This window comes from Prionailurus viverrinus, chromosome C1, assembly GCF_022837055.1.
Source record: "Prionailurus viverrinus isolate Anna chromosome C1, UM_Priviv_1.0, whole genome shotgun sequence".
Taxonomy (NCBI): domain Eukaryota; kingdom Metazoa; phylum Chordata; class Mammalia; order Carnivora; family Felidae; genus Prionailurus; species Prionailurus viverrinus.
In genome coordinates, this window is record NC_062568.1 from 24,315,760 (window position 1) to 24,337,445 (window position 21,686).

General features: G+C 41.4%; 1 protein-coding gene across 1 annotated transcript in view; it reads left to right on the plus strand.

Moving 5' to 3' along the window:
• DYTN (dystrotelin) overlaps positions 1 to 21,686 on the plus strand; it is a 51,609-nt gene that overhangs the window by 25,209 nt on the left and 4,714 nt on the right. Inside the window, exons 10-11 of the mRNA XM_047868742.1 lie at positions 18,363 to 18,522; positions 20,890 to 21,394. Coding sequence (XP_047724698.1) covers positions 18,363 to 18,522; positions 20,890 to 21,394 — 665 coding nt within the window. The remainder of the gene's footprint in view (positions 1 to 18,362; positions 18,523 to 20,889; positions 21,395 to 21,686) is intronic.

A 21,686-nucleotide genomic window follows, 5' to 3' on the forward strand; every position in this document is an offset into this window, starting at 1 on the left:
CAATGCACGGCTGAGGTCAAACTGAGAGTCACTCTGCCTTTTTGTTTCAGTTTTTATACCCTAAACACATCCTTTTCATATTTTTTGTGTGTTTTTTTGGTGGTTTCCCTGTTGCAAATTGCCCACACTGTGCTGCAATGTTGTCTGCTGTTCCTAAGGGCAAGAAGGCTATGACATATGTGCCTTAACAAGAAAATGTGCTTTAACCTTTGTGCGGGCATGCATTATAGTGCTATTGACCATAAGTTCAATGTAAACAAATGAACAACATGTATTGAATAAGGTGTCCATAAACAGAGACACACAGGGGCCCCCAGGTGGCTCAGTCGGTTGGGTGTCTGACTTCGGCTCGGGTCACGATCTCATGGTCCGTGAGTTTGAGCCCCGCATTGGGCTCTGTGCTGACAGCTCAGAGCCTGGAGCTTGCTTCAGATTCTGTCTCCAGCTCTGTGCCCCTCCCCCGTTGGTGCCCTGTCTCTCTGTCTCTAAAATAAATAAACATTACAAAAAAATTTAAAAAAAAACAGAGACACACATAAAACAAAGTTATATATTGAGTGAATGACGGAGATGATCTGCCCAGAGACCAGCAAGAACCTCTAACCCTGTATTTCCCCTTGGGGCGATGGGTCAGTCTGCATTAAGTCAGGTTCACAGTGACTGTGTAAAACAGAATGGCCATCATTAATGAGACCTGACTGTATTTAAATTAAATCCATTTCCAAGTAGAATCATAATGTTTTTTTAAATACGAATCACAATGTTTTTTTAAATACGATAAAATGATTTTGAAGGCATTTTGAAATAATAAATGGGACCAGAATATTTTAAATTATAAAATTGAAGAATAGTGGGAAGGGATGTTTTTCAACAGATATTAAAACTTAGTATAGAACCACTATGTATAAAAAAAGAATGAACATGTAGATATGAGGATAAGATATACAATTTAATTATTGATTCAAGCATAAATGGGAACCTAATATATGATAAAGATGACGTTTTGATTCCCCCAAAAAGGATGCGTAGTTGGCTATCCATCTGAAAGAAAGCAAACTGGCCCTTATTTCATCCTGTAAACTAAAATAAATTCCAAATTGTTTAAAATTTAGATGTAAAAACAACTCTCCGTGTCTCCCTCTCTCTCTGCCCCTCCCCTCTTACGCTTTGTCTCTCTCTCTCTCTCTCAAAAATAAATAAACATTAAAAAAATGTGTAATAAAAAAAGGGCACCTGGTGGCTCAGTCGATTAAGGTCATGATCTCATGGGTCGGAAACCCGCACTGGGCTCTGTATTGACAGCTCAGAGTCCGGAGCCTGCTTCAGATTCTGTGTTGCCCTCTCTCTGTGCCCCTCCCTTGCTCGCACTCTGTCTCTCTCTCCCTCTCAAAAATAAATTAATATTCAAATTTTTTAAATATATAAATGTAAAAACAATTTTAATTTAAAATAAAAATATTAAACTTAGCGTTGGAAGAGATCGTCCTAAGAAAGACAGAAAAACAAAGCATTGTGAAGTAATAATAGGCAGATATAGGGGCACCTGGGTGGCTCAGTTGGTTAAGCATCCGACTCTTGATTTCAGCTCAGGTCATGATCTCACAGTCATGAGATCAAGCCCCACATTGGGCTCTGTGCTGAGTGTGGAGGCTGCTTGGATTCTCTCTCTCCCCCCACCCCTGCTCACTCTCTCTCTCCCTCAAAATAAACAAATAAACTTTAAAAAACAATAATACACAGATATCCATGATAACATGCACACTTAAATATTTTCCTGTGGTAAATGATATAAAGAAAATCAAAAGATAAACTTAGAAAAATATTTTCACCAATAAGACAAACCATATGACAGAAAAGCCCTTGCAAATTGATAAGAAAAACCCAAAAGAAGGAGAAGGAAGGGGAAGGGGAAATGAGGAAGAAGAAAATGAGGAAGAGGAAGAGAGTGAGGAGAAAAATACACCAAATATATAAATAGGCAACCACAGAAGACGTATTGCAAATGGCTATTAAACACCCCAAAATATTCTCAATGTCACTAGTGGCTAAATTACAAATTAAAGGAACAACGAGCTACCATCATCGTATCTAACAGAACAGCAAAGTGTGAGTGAATAACCACACCCAGTGCTGGTGAATATGGAAGAGAATAGGCCCTCTGAAATTCAGTAGGAACACAAGTAGCTGCAGACTTTTCAGAAAATAAGCTGAAAAATCTCCATTTGTTTGTTCATTTCATTAACCTGTAGCTAACACTCTTCTAGGCATTTAGGATACGTCAGTGAACAAGAGGGACAAAGAGCTGTCTCTGCTTGCAGAGAGCTTTCATTCTAGTGGGGAGACTAGACAATGAAAAATAGGCATATAGGTGAATTGTATAGTATATGAGAAGTTATAAATACTAAAATAAAAGAAAAAAAGAAGCAGGTGAGAGATGCCAAGACTTAAGAGGAGGAATTGGTAGCACATTTAAATAGGGCGGTTATAGTGGACGTCTGTGAAAAGTCACATTTGAACAATGCCTTGAAGGAGGTGAGGGAGTGAATCCTACAGGCGTCTAAGAAAAGCCCTGCAAATTGAGCAGACAAGCAACCAGAAGTGCAAGTGTGCTTTGCAGGTCCAAAGAACAGCAAAGAGGCCAGTTTGGCAGAACTCGGCAAAGGAGGACACGCTGAAAATAGACCAACAGGATGCAAGGGTCGGGGCAAAAGCAGAAGCAAGGTCGTATCCTAATTTCCTAAAAGTTCTTCCGGTGTTCCTCTTTTCAACTTTGAGTTTACACTTGAGTCCATTTGGAATTTATTTTAGCAAGGGTCTGACTTTGCTTTCTTTCAGATGCGTGCCAATTTTGCTATCTTTCCCCCCACTTAATTACATTGCCAACTTTGCTACATATTAGATTTCCTTATATGCTTGGATCAGTTAAGAGAATTTATATTCTCATCCTCAGATCTTATGGGTCATACTAAACTATATGGTCATGGTGATGCTATAGTAAGTAACAGGAGAAAGTAGCTATCATCTGAAATAGGGAGGCTGTTTTTGGAGCAGGTTTTGGGGGAGGATGATCAGGAGTTCAGTTTGGGATAGGTTAAGATTGAGATATCTCAGACACCCATGCGGAGATGTCGACTAGGCAGTTGCCCGTTCATGGTCTGGAATTTGGGGGCAAGCCTCCTGGACGTGCAAATTTAGGAGTTGCCAACACAGATGGCTCTTCAAGCCATGACATTCTATGAGATCGCCGAGGAGAGTATAGACAGAAAAAAGGTGGATAGCGGATTGAGCCCTGCAGCAGTCCACATTACAAAGTTGGAGAGCAGAGGAAAAGCCAGCAGGGGAGACGAGAAAGATGAATGATCTAGGAGGAAAACCAAGAAAATGAGGCATCCTGGAAGGCAGGCAAAGTGTTTCAAGGAGGAAGGCGTGGTCTTCTCTGTCCAATGCTGCTGCTAGGGCAAGCAAGAATTGGCCTTTGGATTTTGCAATGAGAGAATCACTAACCTCAAAAAGAGCAGCATAGGACAGTGGTAGTAGCAAAAATCAGACTAGAGGCAGTTTAGGAGAGAATGGGGGCTGAGGAATTGAAGACACCAAAGAAAATTCTTTCCAGGATCTGTGACAGTAGAGGGAGCAAAGAGTCAGCTTGCCTGAAGTGGAGAGAATGTTTTGTTATGATGGAAAAAATAACAGCATGTTTGAGTACTGAAGGGAATGATCTTATGGGAATAAAAGCACCACTACCTAGTAAATAAGGACACACATTGCAGCACTGGAGGGTGGGGCAGTAAACCGGAAACAACCCAAGGGTCCACCAGTAGAAAACCGGTGGAACACACATGAAACAGACATCCAACAGAACGTAATAAATCCTCTTAAATGAACAAATTTAAGCACGTGTCTATTATACTAGAGGGCATTCATCATCCTACATTAGCCAAAGGGCAAGTGGCAGAATAATGTGTATAAAATGATGTCATTTTTCTTCCCCAAATAAATCCAATATATATTTGATGTTTGTATGAGAACTGAAAAATGGTGTGGAGCAACCCAAAGGTATCAAAATTATCTCAGACGGGGTAGGAAGAGAGTGTGTCACTCAAACATATGTGACAAAGAAGTTACGGGTTCTCCCCAAATGTCCCATTGCTTAAAGACATAATCAAGTGTAGCACAGAATAATCACTTCATTCCCTGTGCTCTCATCACATCCTGTAGAAATAATCGCGTTAATGTCAATAATGATTGTGTATTCATCTGTTCATTAAATGTGAAGTATCTGTGAGCAGGGAGTTCTCTGCTTTTATTTTTAATTGTCTTATCTGCAATAACTCGAGATGGTGAGACGCTTTAAAAATAGTTTTTGAATAAAAGAATTAAACTAAGTGGAACTGTATAAAATGGAATATGCCTGACCTTAAACTAATCGGCTCTATTTTATGTTCTTTCCGATATGACATGGTAAACACACACTGGCGCTTAGAATCCCTAGAATCTGACCTGCACAGGATGACCTGGGGGTGTTGATGCAGCCATCGCTAAATTTCCCTGCATTCTCCTTTCTAGATTGTCAAGAAGGAGGGTGGGAAATAAAATCCCCACTTCCATGATTTGGCTAATTCCTCTCTATCACCTAGGTAGTTGCCTAGGGGAAAGAAAAGCACCAGAAAAAAAAAAAGTCACGCTACTTTAATGCTCTTTTGAATATTAAATTTAATATCTGATTATGCATTTTCTAAGAAGGCTCTCCTCGATGTCGTAGCTGATAATTAAATATTATTAACACCTCTTATAAATCTCTGCTTTAGAGCAGGATTTCTATTCAGACGTGAATGTGATAAAGAAATATTTTTTGAAATCACTTTTTATCCCCAATCACAAAGTGCTACGTATTTACTATAGAAAACCTGGAAAAGCCAGCAACGAACAAAATTCTAACTGCAGTCAAATCACAATGGAGCCACTATTGTAATATTTTAATATTTTTTATTAAGTTTTTTATTTTAATTCCAGTATAGTGAGATACAGAGTTATATTAGTTTCAGGTGTACAATACAGTGATTCAACAATTCTATACATGACTCAGTGCTCCTCGTGATAAGTGTACTCTTTCCTGATATTAATATTTTAATAGTAATGTGTTAATATTTTGGTGTACTGCTTTCCTTGCAAATACTTGTAATACAGTTTACATCATACTGCAAAGCATATTGATTATATAGTTCCATATCAGTGTAGGTTATGTTGTAAGCATTTCCCATTGCCATTACAACTCTTCAGACACATTGTCGTGCAATGTTTATTCAAGTGGGTGTAGCATTATTTATTTAACCCTTCTTCTGTCATTGGATATTTGAGTTATTTCCAATTTTTGCATATTTTAATATTTTACTATTGAAATCCTGGTACTTTATTCTTTGTACGTGGTTCCCTAAATGTTTCAGTGGGGTATGTTCTTAAAGTGAAATCACTAGAATGAGAGGTGGGAATGTCGTCAAGACTCTTCATACTCGCTATGAAATGACTATTTAGAAGCTAAGCACCAAACTATACTCCTAGCGAATTCAGCTCGCCATTTGGCTTGATCCTTGCTAGTACTGTTACTTAATTTTAAATTTTGGTAATGTTATGAGCAGAATATTTTTTTATTTGCTTTAATGTCCATCTCTTCTTAAGGTAGAAGGCAATTGTATTTTCTCTTCTGTCGGTGTCTTCTGACCAGTTTTCCTGATGCATCAGTTTGTTTCATTAATGTATTTGAACTTTTAAGATTTTAGCCATGGGCAACGCTTCTTCATAGTTCTTTCCTTTTAGTCTTATTTGTAATGTGACTTGCTATATAGACAGTTTTAAGTTCTATGGAAACATTGTTAATCGTTCCTTTTCTGACTTCCTACACGGTTTTATGCTTGGAAAATTTACTGCGTTAAAAAATCAAATGACCCTTCAGCTGTATTTGCTTTAACAGGGCTTGATTTTTTGTTTTTTGGGTTGTTTTGTTGTTGTTGTTGTTGTTGTTGTTGTTTGGCATAATATGGCTTGACTTTTTTTGGCAGTTAAGTAAGGTTTAAGTCTACCTGGGTTTTATTTCAATGCATGTTAGAAGGTGAGAGTATTCTCCTATTCCTACTTTTTTTACTTAAATAGGCAATTCTCCCGGCCACTTCCAGTAAAATCAGAATGTGGATATATGACCCGCCCCTTTCCTAACTCCCCCCAGCAGAGGCGGAACTGTCATGATGTGTAATTAGCGTCTGGGGCCAGGTGGTAGATAGGAGGGTCCAGCGCCTTTTCTGCTGTCTTGCTGACATCATTGTTATTTTTATTTTTTAAAGTGTTAGCTGTTATTAAACAATTATTCTTCTAGAGAAACTTTAAAACCATTTGTAATATGCCGAATTAGTCATTCGTATTTTGGTTCGATTTGCATTAAACCTCTATCCTGAGGTGCACATATCTGTCGGTAAGGGTTGTATGTAGCTTACTTCTTACCATTCTCCGTTTCCCACTGAGAACACCCTGGGTCTTTTACGTTTGTTGTACTTGTTTTGAATAAAGGCCTTTCCCATCGTACCTTTTTTCTTAATTATTGATGATGGCATATTGGAAAGTTATGGATTTTTGAAGAGTTCTCTTATAAAGAGAAAGCTTTCTGAACTCTCTTAATAATTTCAAATACTGGTTTAGTTTGAATCTCTTGCTTTTAAGTAAACAATCATACAGTTTGGGGGAAAAAAGGATATTTTGGTCTCTCTTTCCAATATTTAAACCTCTCATTTCTCTGCATGTCTTCCTGAGAGAATCCAAATCTTCCAGAACTGGACTGAATAATGCAAGAGGTGGTGGGACAGCTTATCTCACTAAAAATGGAATGAGATTTAATGGGGCATTTCTCTCATGCTTCTCCATTAACTCTGATGGTGTTCGTTGTTGGATTGAAATTCCTTTTATTGTGAAGGAAGTAATTTTCTTATTCCTTTTACGTTTTTGGCGGGGGGGGGAGATATGCAATCAGAAATGATTTTGAATCTATTTATTTTAAATCTCTTTTTAAGCCTCATTTGACAGTATCTCATGTTTTCCTTTATTGGGAGAACTGCATTAATAGTCTCTGAGAGTAAACATTCCTGGCATCACTGAAACTAAAAGCTATATCTGTTTGTAGTGGATTGTTCTTCGATTTAACTTAAATTTGATTTGCCTATTTTTTATTTAGAATTGCAGCATTTATGGGGCAGCTGGGTGGCTCAGTCGGTTAAACATCTGACTTCAGTCCAGGTCATGATCTCGCGTTTCGTGAGTTTGAGCCCCACGCCAGGCTCTGTGCTGATGGCTCAGAGCCTGGAGCCTGCTTCTGATTCTGTGTCTCCCTCTCTCTCTCTGTCCCTTCCCCTCTCATGCTCTCTCTCTCTTTCTCTCTCTCTCTCTCAAAAATAAATAAACATTTAAAACAAAATGTTAACATATATTCTCAAATTAGATAACTACTGGTCAGTCTTTGGCCTCTTTAATATGATCAACTGCATAGTCTTTCCCTAAGAGTAGAAATGTATCAGGTTAATCTGATGTTTCCAAGTGTGCTGTTTATTTGAAACATTCTTCCCAGCTAAAAACTATGAATTAATGGCTACAATGGTACACACAATTAATTATAATATAGTCTACATTGTTCTTTGTGGCATGTTTTAGAAGATTCGGTATTAATATCCTTAAGAAGACAACAAACCTATCCTCATTTACATGTAGCTGAGCAACATGAATTTTCTCTTACCTTTTGCTCCCCCAAAAGAGGGAAATGCTCACCACAACAGCATATGCAGCCAGGGAACTGGACTGGCCACTTAGTGGACAAAGTTCAGCTTTGAAGGGACTGTTGCTAAGTCTACATCCTAAAAGTAAGCTGCATTCGACTTTGATGTCTTTAAATTTTGATGTCCAGTGTCCACAGATATGAAGTTTCTGCCCCCAAACTTGCTGGTATAACTTACAGATAAAGATTTCTTCTGTCCATAGGGGCCTCAACATGGCAACTCAGTATCACACAATGTGATGCTATGCAAAAGTAGGGGGGAGGGGAAGGAAAACCAGTACATCCAGGCATAAGGAAAATGCCAGGAAATTTGGAAGGGAAGAGATGAGAGGCAAAGAGAGGTAAAAGAAATAAAATGAAAGAGAAACGTAAAAAAAAAAAAATCCAACGTAATTTTTCATCAAAGGAATTAGAAATGCCACCTTGGTTGTGTGTGTGTGTGTGTGTGTGTGTGTGTGCGTGCGCGCCCGCGCACGGTCTGCAAATACTTTCTCCTGTTTTCAATCAGTTGTTTATTTGCTCTCCCAAGTGTGACTCCACTGGTAGGTGTTCCCCTCAATCAGTGTAATCAGTACAGTCTGATCCTAACGAAGGTCTTCAGAACATTATCTGTAATGTTTTTCAATCACCCAGGAAAAATTAAAGTTCCCATGCCGCAGCGGTGCTGGGGAGAAGTGTGAGCGGAGGCTGGGTCCTGCGACAGCCCAGTGACAGGCAGCCCGTGTGCATGGTAACCATCAGCCCCCGTAGACCCCGCCCTGCAGGCGTAGCAATGCAGAAGGCTGCAGTTACCCATGTGGGGACACATTAAGCAGCCTCTCCGTCTCCTGCTTCGAATAAAAGAGGAAGAAAAGCCATTTCCACAACCGAGCCTTTCTTCCACTTTGACATTTCTTTGTTCCAAAGGAGGAAATTTCAAAGAGGTTTTGCTGTTCGGGTTTTCTATCCTTTATTTCACTCTCCTTTTATTCCACCTCCCCTCTTTTTCATTTTTATAGTTGCTACAGCCTATCTTATTCATGTAGTACATTTCTTTCTTAGATTAAAAAAAAACATTTTTAATTATACAAATAAGATGAATCTGTTTGCCTTAGAAAAAGTTAAAATATTGCAGAGAAAGGCAAGGTCTTTTTCAACCATAATTCCCATCCCAGGTCAGGTTCCCAGTTCCCCAGAGGTAATCTGTTTGGGCTAGATCTTCGCATTTATTTGCGGTATATCTATGCATTTCCAAATATGCATACATGCATGTTCACGTGTGTGTGCATATGTGTGCACGTGTGTGCCCAAAGTGGGCAAATGGCTACTATCAAACGTAAAACCTGAGAACCCTGCACACATATAATGCTCGAGGAGACATTACAGCTTTGTTCACTGCAACATTGCTTACACTTTCGAAAAACTGGAAACAACTTGATGTCCTCCAAGTGAGAATGACTAAATAAACCATAGTACCTTCTCTATGGCTGAACCGTGGTAACCCCATATGTGCCAACCCGAAACGCTTCTCAACTACAGAACAACATGTACCACGTGATAACACTGATGTTAATAATATAACGTTCACGGACTCCAAGGCTATGCGAGGCATGCGGAAGCTGTTTGAACATTTGAGTGAAGAGACAGACAGGCCCAGGTCACTCGGAGGGGCCACAGAGTACACGCCAACCAGAGAGCGTTACTCTAAGTCTGTAGTTCAGTTCCTTCTTCCTGCCCTTCCCTCTTCCTCTTTCAGGCTGTTCCTGTAGACAAATGTTCCCAAGGTGGCCAGCTCCTCTTCAGTGGGTTTGCAGGAAGGAGATAAGGCCACAGAGTATTGCCACAGCTGCTTATAAGTGTAGAGTAATAAAATCCAATCTCCCATCCAGACGTGCAGGAGCCAAGGGCTGGTACACGGTGCCCCAGGAGGCTGGGCCAGTCTGGGTCAAGTCAGGACTTCTACCTGGGTGCCGTTCAGGGAGCAGAATGTGATATGAGAGGCAAAGTTTGGTGGGAAAATCCTAAATGAGAGCTGAGCTGATCACTATTAATTCAAAGAGCCTCGGTGAATCCAAAGAGAAGAGACAACTCTCAGTACACATCCATGTGGAAAGGGGTGGAAAGATAGGAAAGTTTAAGTAGAAAGTGACAGACCGAGGGGAAAGATTCCTTGAGCCAAGATTCCTTCCCAAGGGGAAGTCAGTGGCCCAACTGCTTTTCATAGATGCCTTTGGGGAAGGAGGTTTTCTGGGCAGCAGCCTAGCTCAGGCAAAGGACTGTTGTAACTTATTTTTAAAACCTAAAAATCTTGTTCATGGTGAAATCCTTTTAAAGAAAAGCATAGTGTAAAAATGAGATGGTGAAGTTGCCCTGTGAGCATATGAACGTCTGCATCCTTGTATATGAACCTAAACCCAAACACCACTCACTTCTTGAAATATACTGTATTTCATATATGTATGATATACATTATATATATTAGAATACGTACATATCTCATTATCATGTTCCTATGATGAACTGTAAGGAATGTGGGTTAAATTCAAACCAAAAGACAAACACTCACATTCTGTATTTCTTGCTCCTCTAGACTGGTCAGCATCAGGAATGAACTGTGGAGAGCTCACGAATCCGTTAATGCACTCCACAGGGAGTGGAAAAATTTCTACAAAGATATCACCATTTTTTTAATTATTATTAAGAAGAAATCCCTTAAACAGAGAAATACTAAGCCCAATATGAAGGTAAAAGGAGACTTTGGTTCTATTTGAGTTAAGCAAAACAGAAATCATCGGGCTGGTTCCATTAAGCCTGGGAGATGGGGACAGTGACCAGCATAGGAAAAAAAAGAGAAACTGACGCCACTAATGGCTATAATAAGCACAATAGTGTCTAGAAAACTGTCCAGAGTGACTTCTGAGGATGTATCTTTGTTGTGTGCTTCAAGTCCCTGGACTGACTCCTTTCTGAAAAACCCATCATAAAGATACATTTGAAACTCCAATTATAATCAAGGATATTAGAGTCACACTCCCTTTTCATCTGAGTGTGATTGCCGATAAGTGTGAGAGGGCTCTCCTTCAGAGATGCCCACTTTAGGCGGGAGCCCAAACCAGACCCCAAGACCTCCCCAAGACCTATGGTAATTAGGAATTTCAGAGGTTCTAACACTGAGAAATCTTGTTGCGTTTGCCACCGACAATTTGATTCCTACAAATTCCACCCATATGCCAACCGTGCTGATGAACGAAGAAGATTGTACTTCATTCTGCCAGTTTTAATTGTACACATACTCCGTAACCGGGACTATTTTAGGCCCGGGGCCTGGGACTATGGCAACAAGCAAACCAGAAGAAAAAAATTTGCCAGAATAAAGAGACAGTAAGACATTATTAAGTAATAGAATAAGTAAGGTATACATAAAATAACAAGTAAAATATATCGTACGTCATATAATGTGAGTGTCTGGAGGTTTGAAGGCTGGAGACTAAGTCCAAAATCTAAGGCTTTATCAAGCTCCGTAGCAATGAGACAAGCAGAAAGCTAAGAAGACAAGTAAGTAGGAGAGGAGATGTGAGGTGCTGGAGGTCGGGTTTTGCAATTTCAAGTAGGGCAGTCCAGGAGCCACTAGGAGAAGTTAAGGTGGCAGAGTAGTAAAGGGACCCTGGGTTTGTCTCATCCCTGGATCACAGCTAGATCAACATCAAACCATTTTGAACGCATAGGAAATAGATCGGATGATAAACAGAACAATCCGCATAATTGGAGGGAGAGAACACGGGCAGGTAGTGGTGTGGAGAGGCGACCTAGGGGACAAAGAGGGAAAGAGAGCAGTGTGTCGGGTTTGCACAAGAAAGCACTCCACCCCCAAGCCCCGGAAAGCGGCTAGAGAGAAAGAGTGAAAACAGGCACAGAGGACTGTGCAAGAAACCTGTTCACCCAAACCACTGACGGGAGTGGGGAGGAAGGAGACGGATTCAGTACCGCCAGTTTTTTATAAACGGCAGAGTACAGAGTTTGAAACTTCAGAGGTCAGCTGTAGTGTGTTCTGAGGATCCCCTGGGTCGCACAGGTAGCAGTGGTTCCCCGGGCATTTGGTAGAGGTGCTACAGCCTCTCCGTGGGCAAAAGATCCCGCGGGTGCCATCGAGCCACCAAGGTCACCAGTATAGGTTGTAATAATTCCATTTTCATTCATGATTTTATCTATTTGGGTCATCTCCTTTTTCTTTTTGAGAAGCCTGGCTAGTGGTTTATCAATTTTGGTGTTGTTTTTTTTTTTTTTCCAAAAAACCAACTCTTGGTTTCATCGATCTGCTCTACAGTTTTTTTAGATTCTATATTGTTTATTTCTGCTCTGATCTTTATTATTTCTCTTCTTCTGCTGGGTTTAGGATGTCTTTGCTGTTCTGCTTCTATTTCCTTTAGGTGTGCTGTTAGATTCTGTATTTGGGATTTTTCTTGTTTCTTGAGATAGGCCTGGATTGCAATGTATTTTCCTCTCAGGACTGCCTTCGCTGCATCCCAAAGCGTTTGGATTGTTGTATTTTCATTTTCGTTTGTTTCCATATATTTTTTAATTTCTTCTCTAATTGCCTGGTTGACCCACTCATTCTTTAATAGGGTGTTCTTTGACCTCCATGCTTTTGGAGGTTTTCCAGACTTTTTCCTATGGTTGATTTCAAGCTTCATAGCATTGTGGTCTGAAAGCATGCATGGTATAATCTCAGTTCTTGTATACTTATGAAGGGCTGTTTTGTGACCCAGTATATGATCTATCTTGGAGAATGTTCCATGTGCACTTGAGAAGAAAGTATATTCTGTTGCTTTGGGATGCAGAGTTCTAAATATATCTGTCAAGTCCATCTGATCCAGTGTATCATTCAGGGCCCTTGTTTCTTTACTGACCGTGTGTCTAGATGATCTATCTATTTCTGTAAGTGGTGTGTTAAAGTCCCCTGCAATTCTCACATTCTTATCAATAAGGTTGCTTGTGTTTGTGAGTAATTGTTTTATATATTTGGGGCTCCCGTATTCGGCGCATAGACATTTATAATTGTTAGCTCTTCCTGATGGATAGACCCTGTAATTATTATATAATGCCCTTCTTCATCTCTTGTTACAGCCTTTAATTTAAAGTCTAGTTTGTCTGATATAAGTATGGCTACTCCAGCTTTCTTTTGACTTCCAGTAGCATGATAAATAGTTCTCCATCCCCTCACTCTCAATCTAAAGGTGTCCTCAGGTCTAAAATGAGTCTCTTGTAGACAGCAAATAGATGGGTCTTGTTTTTTTTATCCATTCTGATACCCTATGTCTTTTGGTTGGCACATTTAATCCATTTACGTTCAATGTTATTATAGAAAGATATGAGTTTAGAGTCATTGTGATGTCTGTAGGTTTCATGCTTGTAGCGATGTCTCTGGTACTTTGTCTCACAGGATCCCCCTTAGGATCTCTTGTAGGGCTGGCTTAGTGGTGACGAATTCCTTCAGTTTTTGTTTGTTTGGGAAGACCTTTATCTCTCCTTCTATTCTAAATGACAGACTTGCTGGATAAAGGATTCTCGGCTGCATATTTTTTTCTGTTCATCACATTGAAGATCTCCTGCCATTCCTTTCTGGCCTGCCAAGTTTCAGTAGAGAGATCAGTCACGAGTCTTATAGGTCTCCCTTTATATGTTAGAGCATTTTTATCCCTAGCTGCTTTCAGAATTTTCTCTTTATCCTTGTATTTTGCCAATTTCACTATGATATGTTGTGCAGAAGATCAATTCAAGTTACGTCTGAAGGGAGTTCTCTGTGCCTCTTGGATTTCAATGCCTGTTTCCTTCCCCAGATCAGGGAAGTTCTCAGCTATTTCTTCAAGTACACCTTCAGCACCTTTCCCTCTCTCTTCCTCCTCTGGAATACCAATTATGTGTAGATTATTTCTCTTTAGTGCATCACTTAGTTCTCTAATTTTCCCCTCATACTCCTGGATTTTTTTTATCTCTCTTTTTCTCAGCTTCCTCTTTTTCCATAACTTTATCTTCTAGTTCACCTATTCTCTCCTCTGCCTCTTCAATCCGAGCCATGGTCGTTTCCATTTTGTTTTGCAGCTCGTTTATAGCATTTTTTAGCTCCTCCTGACTGTTCCTTAGTCCCTTGATCTCTGTAGCAATAGATTCTCTGCTGTCCTCTATACTGTTTTCAAGCCCAGCGATTAATTTTATGACTATTATTCTAAATTCACTTTGTTATATTGTTTAAATCCTTTTTGATCAGTTTGTTAGCTGTTGTTATTTCCTGGAGATTCTTTTGAGGGAAATTCTTCCATTTTGTCATTTTGGATAGTCCCTGGAGTGGTGCGGACCTGCAGGGCACTTACTTCCCCTGTGCTGTCTTGAATAACTCGAGTTGGTGGGCGGGGCTGCAGTCAGACCTGATGTCTGCCTCCAGCCCACTGCTGGGGTCACCATCAGACTGGTGTGTGCCTTCTCTTCCCCTCTCCTAGGGATGGGATTCACTGTGGGGTGGTGTGGCCCGTCTGGGCTATTTGCACACTGCCAGGCTGTGGTGCTGGGGATCTGGCGTATTAGCTGGGGTGGATCGGCAAGGTGCACAGGGGCGGGAGGGGCAGGCTCAGCTTGCTTATCCTTTGGAGATCCGCTTCGGGAGGGGCCCTGTGGCACCGGGAGGGAGTCAGGCCTGCCGCCGGAGGTGTGGGTCCGCAGAAGCACACCACTGGGTGTTTGCATGGTGCAAGCAAGTTCCCTGGCAGGAACTGGTTCCCTTTGGGATTTTGGCTGGGGAATGGGTGAGGGAGATGGCACTGGTGCGCGCCTTTGTTCCCTGCCAAGCTGCGCTCTGTCATCCGGGGCTCAGCAACTCTCCCTCCCATTGTCCTCCAGCCTTCCCACTCTCCGAGCAGAGCTGTTAACTTATAACCTTCCAGATGTTAAGTCCTGCTTGCTGTCAGAACACACTCCGCCTGGCCCCTCCGCTTTTGCAAGCCAGACTCGTGGGCTCTGCTATGCCAGCAGGCCACCCCTCCACTCCGGCTCCCTCCTGCCAGTCCGTGGAGCGCGCACCACCTCTCCGCCCTTCTTACCCTCTTCTGTGGGCCTCTCGTCTGCGCTTGGCTCGGGAGACTCCGTTCTGCTAGTCTTCTGGTGGTTTTCTGGGTTATTTAGGCAGGTGTAGGTGGAATCTAAGTGATCAGCAGGACGCAGTGAGCCCAGCGTCCTCCTACACCGCCATCTTCCCTCCGATCTAGCCAAGGTCACCAGTATAGGAACAAAGATGCCAGCTGCGGGCAGCAAACCCTAGCCCCGGCCAGTGTTGTGATTTACCATAAATTCTGATCTGTTGCCACCGCACAGTAACATGACTATTTCTTGGGACAAGCGGCACCAGCCACAATGCGAGGAGACCCTCCCCCAGAAGATCACTGCAGGTCTGACCAGCTGGAGTCTCTAAATGGTGGGATTTTGAAACACAGCCAGGCCTGAGATAAAAATTTTGGAGAGAGGCACCGCCTGGTAGGCAAACAGCTTGGACATAGAGAAGGGGCAGATGGGGAGCTGGTGGAAGTGGGGACACAGGAGGGGTGACTGATCACATGCCTGTGAGAGTGTGAACTTCCTGCTCTGGAGACTAGAGAGAATGGTGAAGGCGTTTTCGCTATTAGCCCACCAACAGTGATTGACCCCAGTGTGCTATACAGTGCCACCAAGTGGAGAATGGAGCCATTACACCAAGCCCTGCCCGGCTGTGACCTCCAGACACCTCTCGGCTAAGCAAGTGGGTTTGAGAACTGAGAACCGTAGAGGCAGGCCCCTCCCTTAGAAGACCAGCCTAGATCCCTTCCACGAGTTCAGTCTACTGACCATAGACTCCTGCAAAGTTTCAGCTCTAGGGGAAACTGGATCTAGCTTCATTTGGGTGTTTTGTTTGTTTGTTTTTTTGTTGTTGCTGCTGCTTCTATTTTGTTTTGTTTTTTTTCTATTGTTTTTCTTTTCTTTTATTTCTTGGATACAGAAAGAGCAAAATTGTTTTATTTTTTATTTTTTAATTTTTAATTTTTTTCTCTCTTCTTTTCTCTTTTTTCTATCAAGCTTCTCTTAACAAGCAGACCAAAACACACCTACAAGCTAGCTTCCCTTATTTTATGTTTTCAGGTTTTCAAGTTTTATTTTATTTTATTCTATTATTATTATTATTATGTTTCCCCCCCAAAATGACAATATGGAGGAATTTACCTCTAAAGAAAGAAAAGGAAGAAATGACAGCCAAGGATTTCATCATGCAGACATAAGTAAGATGCCGAACTAGAGTTTAAAACAACAGTTATAAGGATACTACCTGTGATTGAAAAAAGCATAGAAATCACCAGAGAATCCCTTTCTGAAGAGATAAAAGAACTAAAATCTAATCAGGCCAAAATTAAAAATTCTATAACTGAGATGCAAACCCACACAGAGGCCATAAAAATGAGGATGGATGAGGCAGAGGAGTGAATTTGTGGTATAGAAGTAAAATTATGGAAATAATGAAGCTTAAAAGAAGGGGAAAACACAGGTCAGTGGTCATGAAGGTAGCCTTAAGGAACTCAGCAATTTATTAACATGTACTAACATTCAAATCACAGGTGTCCCAGAAGATGAAGCAAGAAAAAAGGGGCAGGAGATTTATGTGAGCAAGTTATAACTGAAAACTTCCCTAATCTGGGGAAAGCCACAGACATCAAAATCCAAGAAGCACAGAGAACTCCCATTAAACTCAAAAAAAGCCAGCCATCACCAAGATATATCATAGTCAAATTCACAAAATACACAGACAAGGAAAGAAAGCAGCGGGGGGGGGGGGGGGGGGGGAAGTCCCTAACCTACAAGGGAAGACAGATCAGGTCAGTTCACAGCAGATCTGTCCACAGAAACTCGGCAGACCAGAAAAGAGTGGCAAGATATATCAAACATGCTGAATCAGAAAAAATGTGCAGCCAAGAATTCTTTATCCAGCAAGGCTGTCATTCAAAATAGAAAGAGAAATAGAGAGTTCCCCAGACAAATAAAAATGAAAGGCATTTGTGACCACTAAACCAGTCTTACAAGAAATTTTAAGGGGCACTCTTTGAGTGGAGAAAAAAAAAAAGACCAAAGGCAACAAAGACTAGAAAGGACCAGAGATCATCACCAGAAACACCAACACTACAGATAACACAAAGACACTAAATTCATGTTTCAATAATCACCGTGAATGTAAATGGACTAAAGGCTCCAGTCAAAAGACATAGGATATCAGAATGGATTAAAAAATAAGATTCATCTATATGCTGCCTACGAGAGACTCATTTCAGTAAAGACACCTGCAGACTGAAAGTAAGGGGATGGAGAACCATCTATCACGCTAATGGACATCAAAAGAAAGCCAAAGTAGCAATGCTTATATCAGACAAACTAGTTTTAAAACAAACCCTGTAACAAGAGATGAAGAAGGGCATTATATCATAATTTAGAGGTCCACCAAGAAGATCTAACAATTGTAAATATTTATGCCCCTAACTTAATGAACCCAAATATCTAAATCAATTAATCACAAACATAAAGAAACTCATTGATAGGGGGCTTTAACCTTCCTCTTACACTAATGGATACATCATCTAAGCAGAAAATCAACAAGGAAACAATAGCTTTGAATGACACACTGGACCGGATGGACTTAACAGAGAGATTCAGAACATTTCATCAAGTAAGGCAGTCAGGGATGGCCTCACTGAAAATGAAATGTTGAGAGAGTGAGGAGAGGAAAGAGGGTTCCAGGCAGAAGGACCAAAAGGGCAGACTGGTGTGTTGAGAGTAGCCAAGAGCTCTGTGTGGCTGGCAGTGAGTGAGCCAGAGGGGAAGCAGAGGGAGGCCAAAGAGGAAAGGGGGCTCTTGGCCAACTGCTGGGCCTTGTCTGCCTCTGAAGGACTTTGGCTTATTCTAAACAAGGAAGGGGACCCTTGGCGAATTTTGAGCAGAGGAGTGACATGATCTGGTTTGTGTTTTAAAAGAATTGCCCTGACTGCCTGGTTCTTTCTTAAACCCATGAACAACTGCATTTAGGAAGAAGAACCAAAACAGACCCACAATTCATGAATTGCCTGCCTCGTTTTCCCCTCCCTGTCCTGGTCCCTCCCTGCCCTGCTAGGTGTTTAGCCATGACATGTATACTGTCCTTCTAAATGGAGTGATTCCAGACAAAAGGATAATGAATAAGGTCAAATTTCAAATGCAACTAGCTAGTGAAGGTATGCTGTCAAAAGCAATCCATAACATGCATGATGAGTTTTCTAAAACACCTCTAATGCCAATGAAATTCTTAATGGAATTGTGTGTGTATATAAGAGACGTAAAAGGCAGTGGTATATGGTGACCATATAGTCAAACAGTATAAAACAGCATTTATTGATCAAGGTTAAGTAATAGTCAAGGCACAGGCTCCTCCAGTATCTTTTCCCACAGAGAGGACTCACGGTACATCTTGCTAGGGCTCTGGTGAGTGTGCTGGCCTCTTGCCCTTCCTACTCACGCAAACCTGTCCTCTTTGCAGAGTCCTTAAAAAACAGTTAAACCAATACAAAGACAAGTTGCAAGCCATATATGCCGCCCAGAAAGAAAAAAGTTGCCGATTTGAAACAAAGATTCACCAACTCACGGCCAACCAGGATAGTCTGTGGACCCAGCTACAGCAGATGGGGCAGCATCTACAGGTAGGCAGTGTGGGAGACACTGGCCATCTGGACCGTCCAGAAATCTGGCCTCAAATCCTCTGGCCAGTGGAGGGACTTCTGCCTGAAGCTTCTCACCTCACTCTGATCGGCCTCTTCTCTTCCCTGCCTCCTCTCTCCATTCCCTCACTCCTCCCACTCTTATCTTCTCCAGACTGTGTCCTTCCCCTTCCTGAAGGCAATGCCATTGGGAGAATCGGTGGCTGGTGTGGTTATCAGTGCCATTTAGAAACTATAGATCTAGAGCAAAGTGGTCCTTTACAGCACTGATTAGCCTTTTGGTCTCTGCATCCTTTTTACATTCTTAAAAAAAAAAATTGAGGATCCCAAGGAGCTTTTGTGGGTTATATCTATTGCTCTTTACCATGATCAAAAATAAAAGCGAGAGGTGGCTTAAAAGTTTATTACTGAATTTAAAAATGTAGTAAACCCATTACATAGGGAACAATTTTAAATAGTAACTATATATTTAAAAAAAAACCTTAGAATAGTGGCATTGTTTCACATTTTTAAGCAAATTTCTTTAATATCTGGCTTAATAAAAGACATGACATGGGGTGCCTGGGTGGGTCAGTTCGTTAAGCGTCTGACATCAGCTCAGGGCATGATCTCATGGTTCACGGGTTCGAGCCCTGTGTCGGGCTCTGTGCTGATAGTGCAGAGCTGGGAGCCTGCTTCAGATTCTATTCTGTGTCTCCCTCTCTCTCTCTCTCTCTGCCCCTCACTGTCTCACACTCTGTTTCTCTCGTTCTCTCTCTCTCTCACTCTCTCTCTCCCTGTCAAAAGTAAACATTAAAAAATGTAAATAAACATTAAATTTTTTTAATTAAATAAATAAATAAGTAAATAAATAAATAGAAGACATGACTTCACTGCTTCATTCAAGATGTTTTATTGAAGTATATGAAGACATCTGGTCTTATAGAGATTTGCAGTTGAAAAAGAGAAAAATGTTTGAATAAAGCCTTTTCAAATCATTAGAGATCTTTTTTGTTGGAAGTGCACCGAAACACAAGTGATTGTTTCTTAAAGGAGAGTTGCAACCTTGAATCTGAAGCCATCGCTCTCTCACACTCTTGTTTCATTAAAATACAATGTTGTGTTGTGCTCTTCGAATGAAGCTTCTACCCATGCATGATATTGGAGCACGATACACTGGTAATTTGGAAGTTCGCTGAGCTAAGCCAAACTTCTTGCCTCCCATTATACAATACCCGCACTTCCTCCTCCACCCCCCCCACCTCACCCCCCCCCCCCCCCCCCCCCCCCCCGCCAAATCACATTCATTAATACCACCATTAAGCTCATCAGGAAAGTCTTTCCGGGTTGGAAAGGTATCATGCACATGGTGGTGATCCGAGTTTTCTAAAATCTGGTTTCTGCTACAAGCCTCACCTGTTGAAATTGACAATACATACTGTGAATCGCTTCCTTACTGTGACAATCTCACTTCACCTATTTTTGGAAAATGTTTGCCAGACTTCCAAGTCTGCCTAACAGTCTGCAAGTCCATCCTTTCACCCAGAAGGCAACGTTTGTGTTTCAGTAACATTCGAAGTATTTTGCACACTTCCCATTTCATCCTACAAAATACATGTCATAACTAAGAAAACTGAAAATGTGTGTTATACCACCGAGGATATTTTTATTTTATTTTTATTTATTTATTTATTTATTTTAGCTGCGAGAACATAATTGTGAAGAACACTACTGACTAGTAGCACTCTTTGGTGCTGCCTTGATTTGTACCAAGGCACCAACGGTGTTAGCCTTACTTACTTTAGCCTTACTTTTGACTCTGTACCCTCGGGGCAAATGTCAACACAGTGAACAGGCAAATAATATCTAAGTATCATGGGGCAAATAATTTTGACCTCACAGACCTCTAAGAAGGTCTTAGGGATTTCCGAGAATCTGTGGACCACACTTTGGGAATTGTGCTTTATAGGGTGCACACCCCCTAGATTCTATACCCATGGCTTATTATAAGCCCCCCCAACATACCTAGCTAGATGGATCATTATGAACGTGTTTTACTGTAATACATTTTAGCTACAATTCAAGGTATCCTGATGTTCTCAGAAATTCCTTATGATAGTTTTAGAACCTGAACATTTAGGACCTAGAATTGTCCCAAGTTCTTGTGATATTTTAGAATCTGAACTGCTGTCCTTTTTGTAGCCGGTTTTAGAGGGACATTGAATTAACAGCATAAAATAAAATCAATCATAAATGATTTAGAAAAGAGAAAAAAAATCTTGCATTAAAATTTCCGATTAGGAGATTAAAACGTATTTATGAAAAGGGTGCGATAAAGGTTGATTTCTTCATGAAGTTTTCTTTACCCAGGCAATGTTGCAGCCACTCCACCCTTCATCTTCTTCCTGTCAAAATACGATTTCCAAGGGTGACCACGGAAAGGATGGAAGGTTTTGGAGGGGAGGAGATTCTTCCCAGGTCACAAATGCCACTGAAACCTGTTCAGAATGGGAACCTCTCGCTTACCCAACCATGATTGACAAAAGTCACCCAAGTCAAGCAAATGCAGAGCGTGCTGTACCAAATTCAGAATCCCCAGAGGCCCTTTTGCCGCTGAAGTCAACACAAAACAGCAGGGCACAAAGCCAAGCACCAAAGACCTCAAAGGAAATCTTTAGCTCCTTACCCGGTTCTCAGGAAGGATCGCTGCAGGACACCCCCCATATGGCTCCTGAAATGAGCAGTCATGCTCTGGCAACTGCAGACAGAAAAGAGATGCCTAACATCCAGGAGGGAAAGGATGAGCTAGAGGAAAAGGAACTGCAAGAACTGTTGTCAAAACTTACAGATGCCTTCACTCTAGAAGTGCCACCAGGTAAGATTTTCACAATCATTGGAGAAAGTTAACGGCCAAGGATTCAGGCTGCCTTTTTAAAAAAAATTTTTTTTGTAATGTTTATTTTTGAGACAGAGGGAGACAGAGCGCGAGTGGGGGAGGGGCAGAGAGAGAGGGAGACACAGAATCCAAAACAGGCTCCAGGCTCTGAGCGGTCAGCACAGAACCCGACGTGGGGCTTGAGCCCACGAACCGTGAGATCGTGACCTGAGCCGAAGTAGGACACTTAACCTACTGAGCCACCCAGGCGCCCTCAGGCTGCCTTTTATTT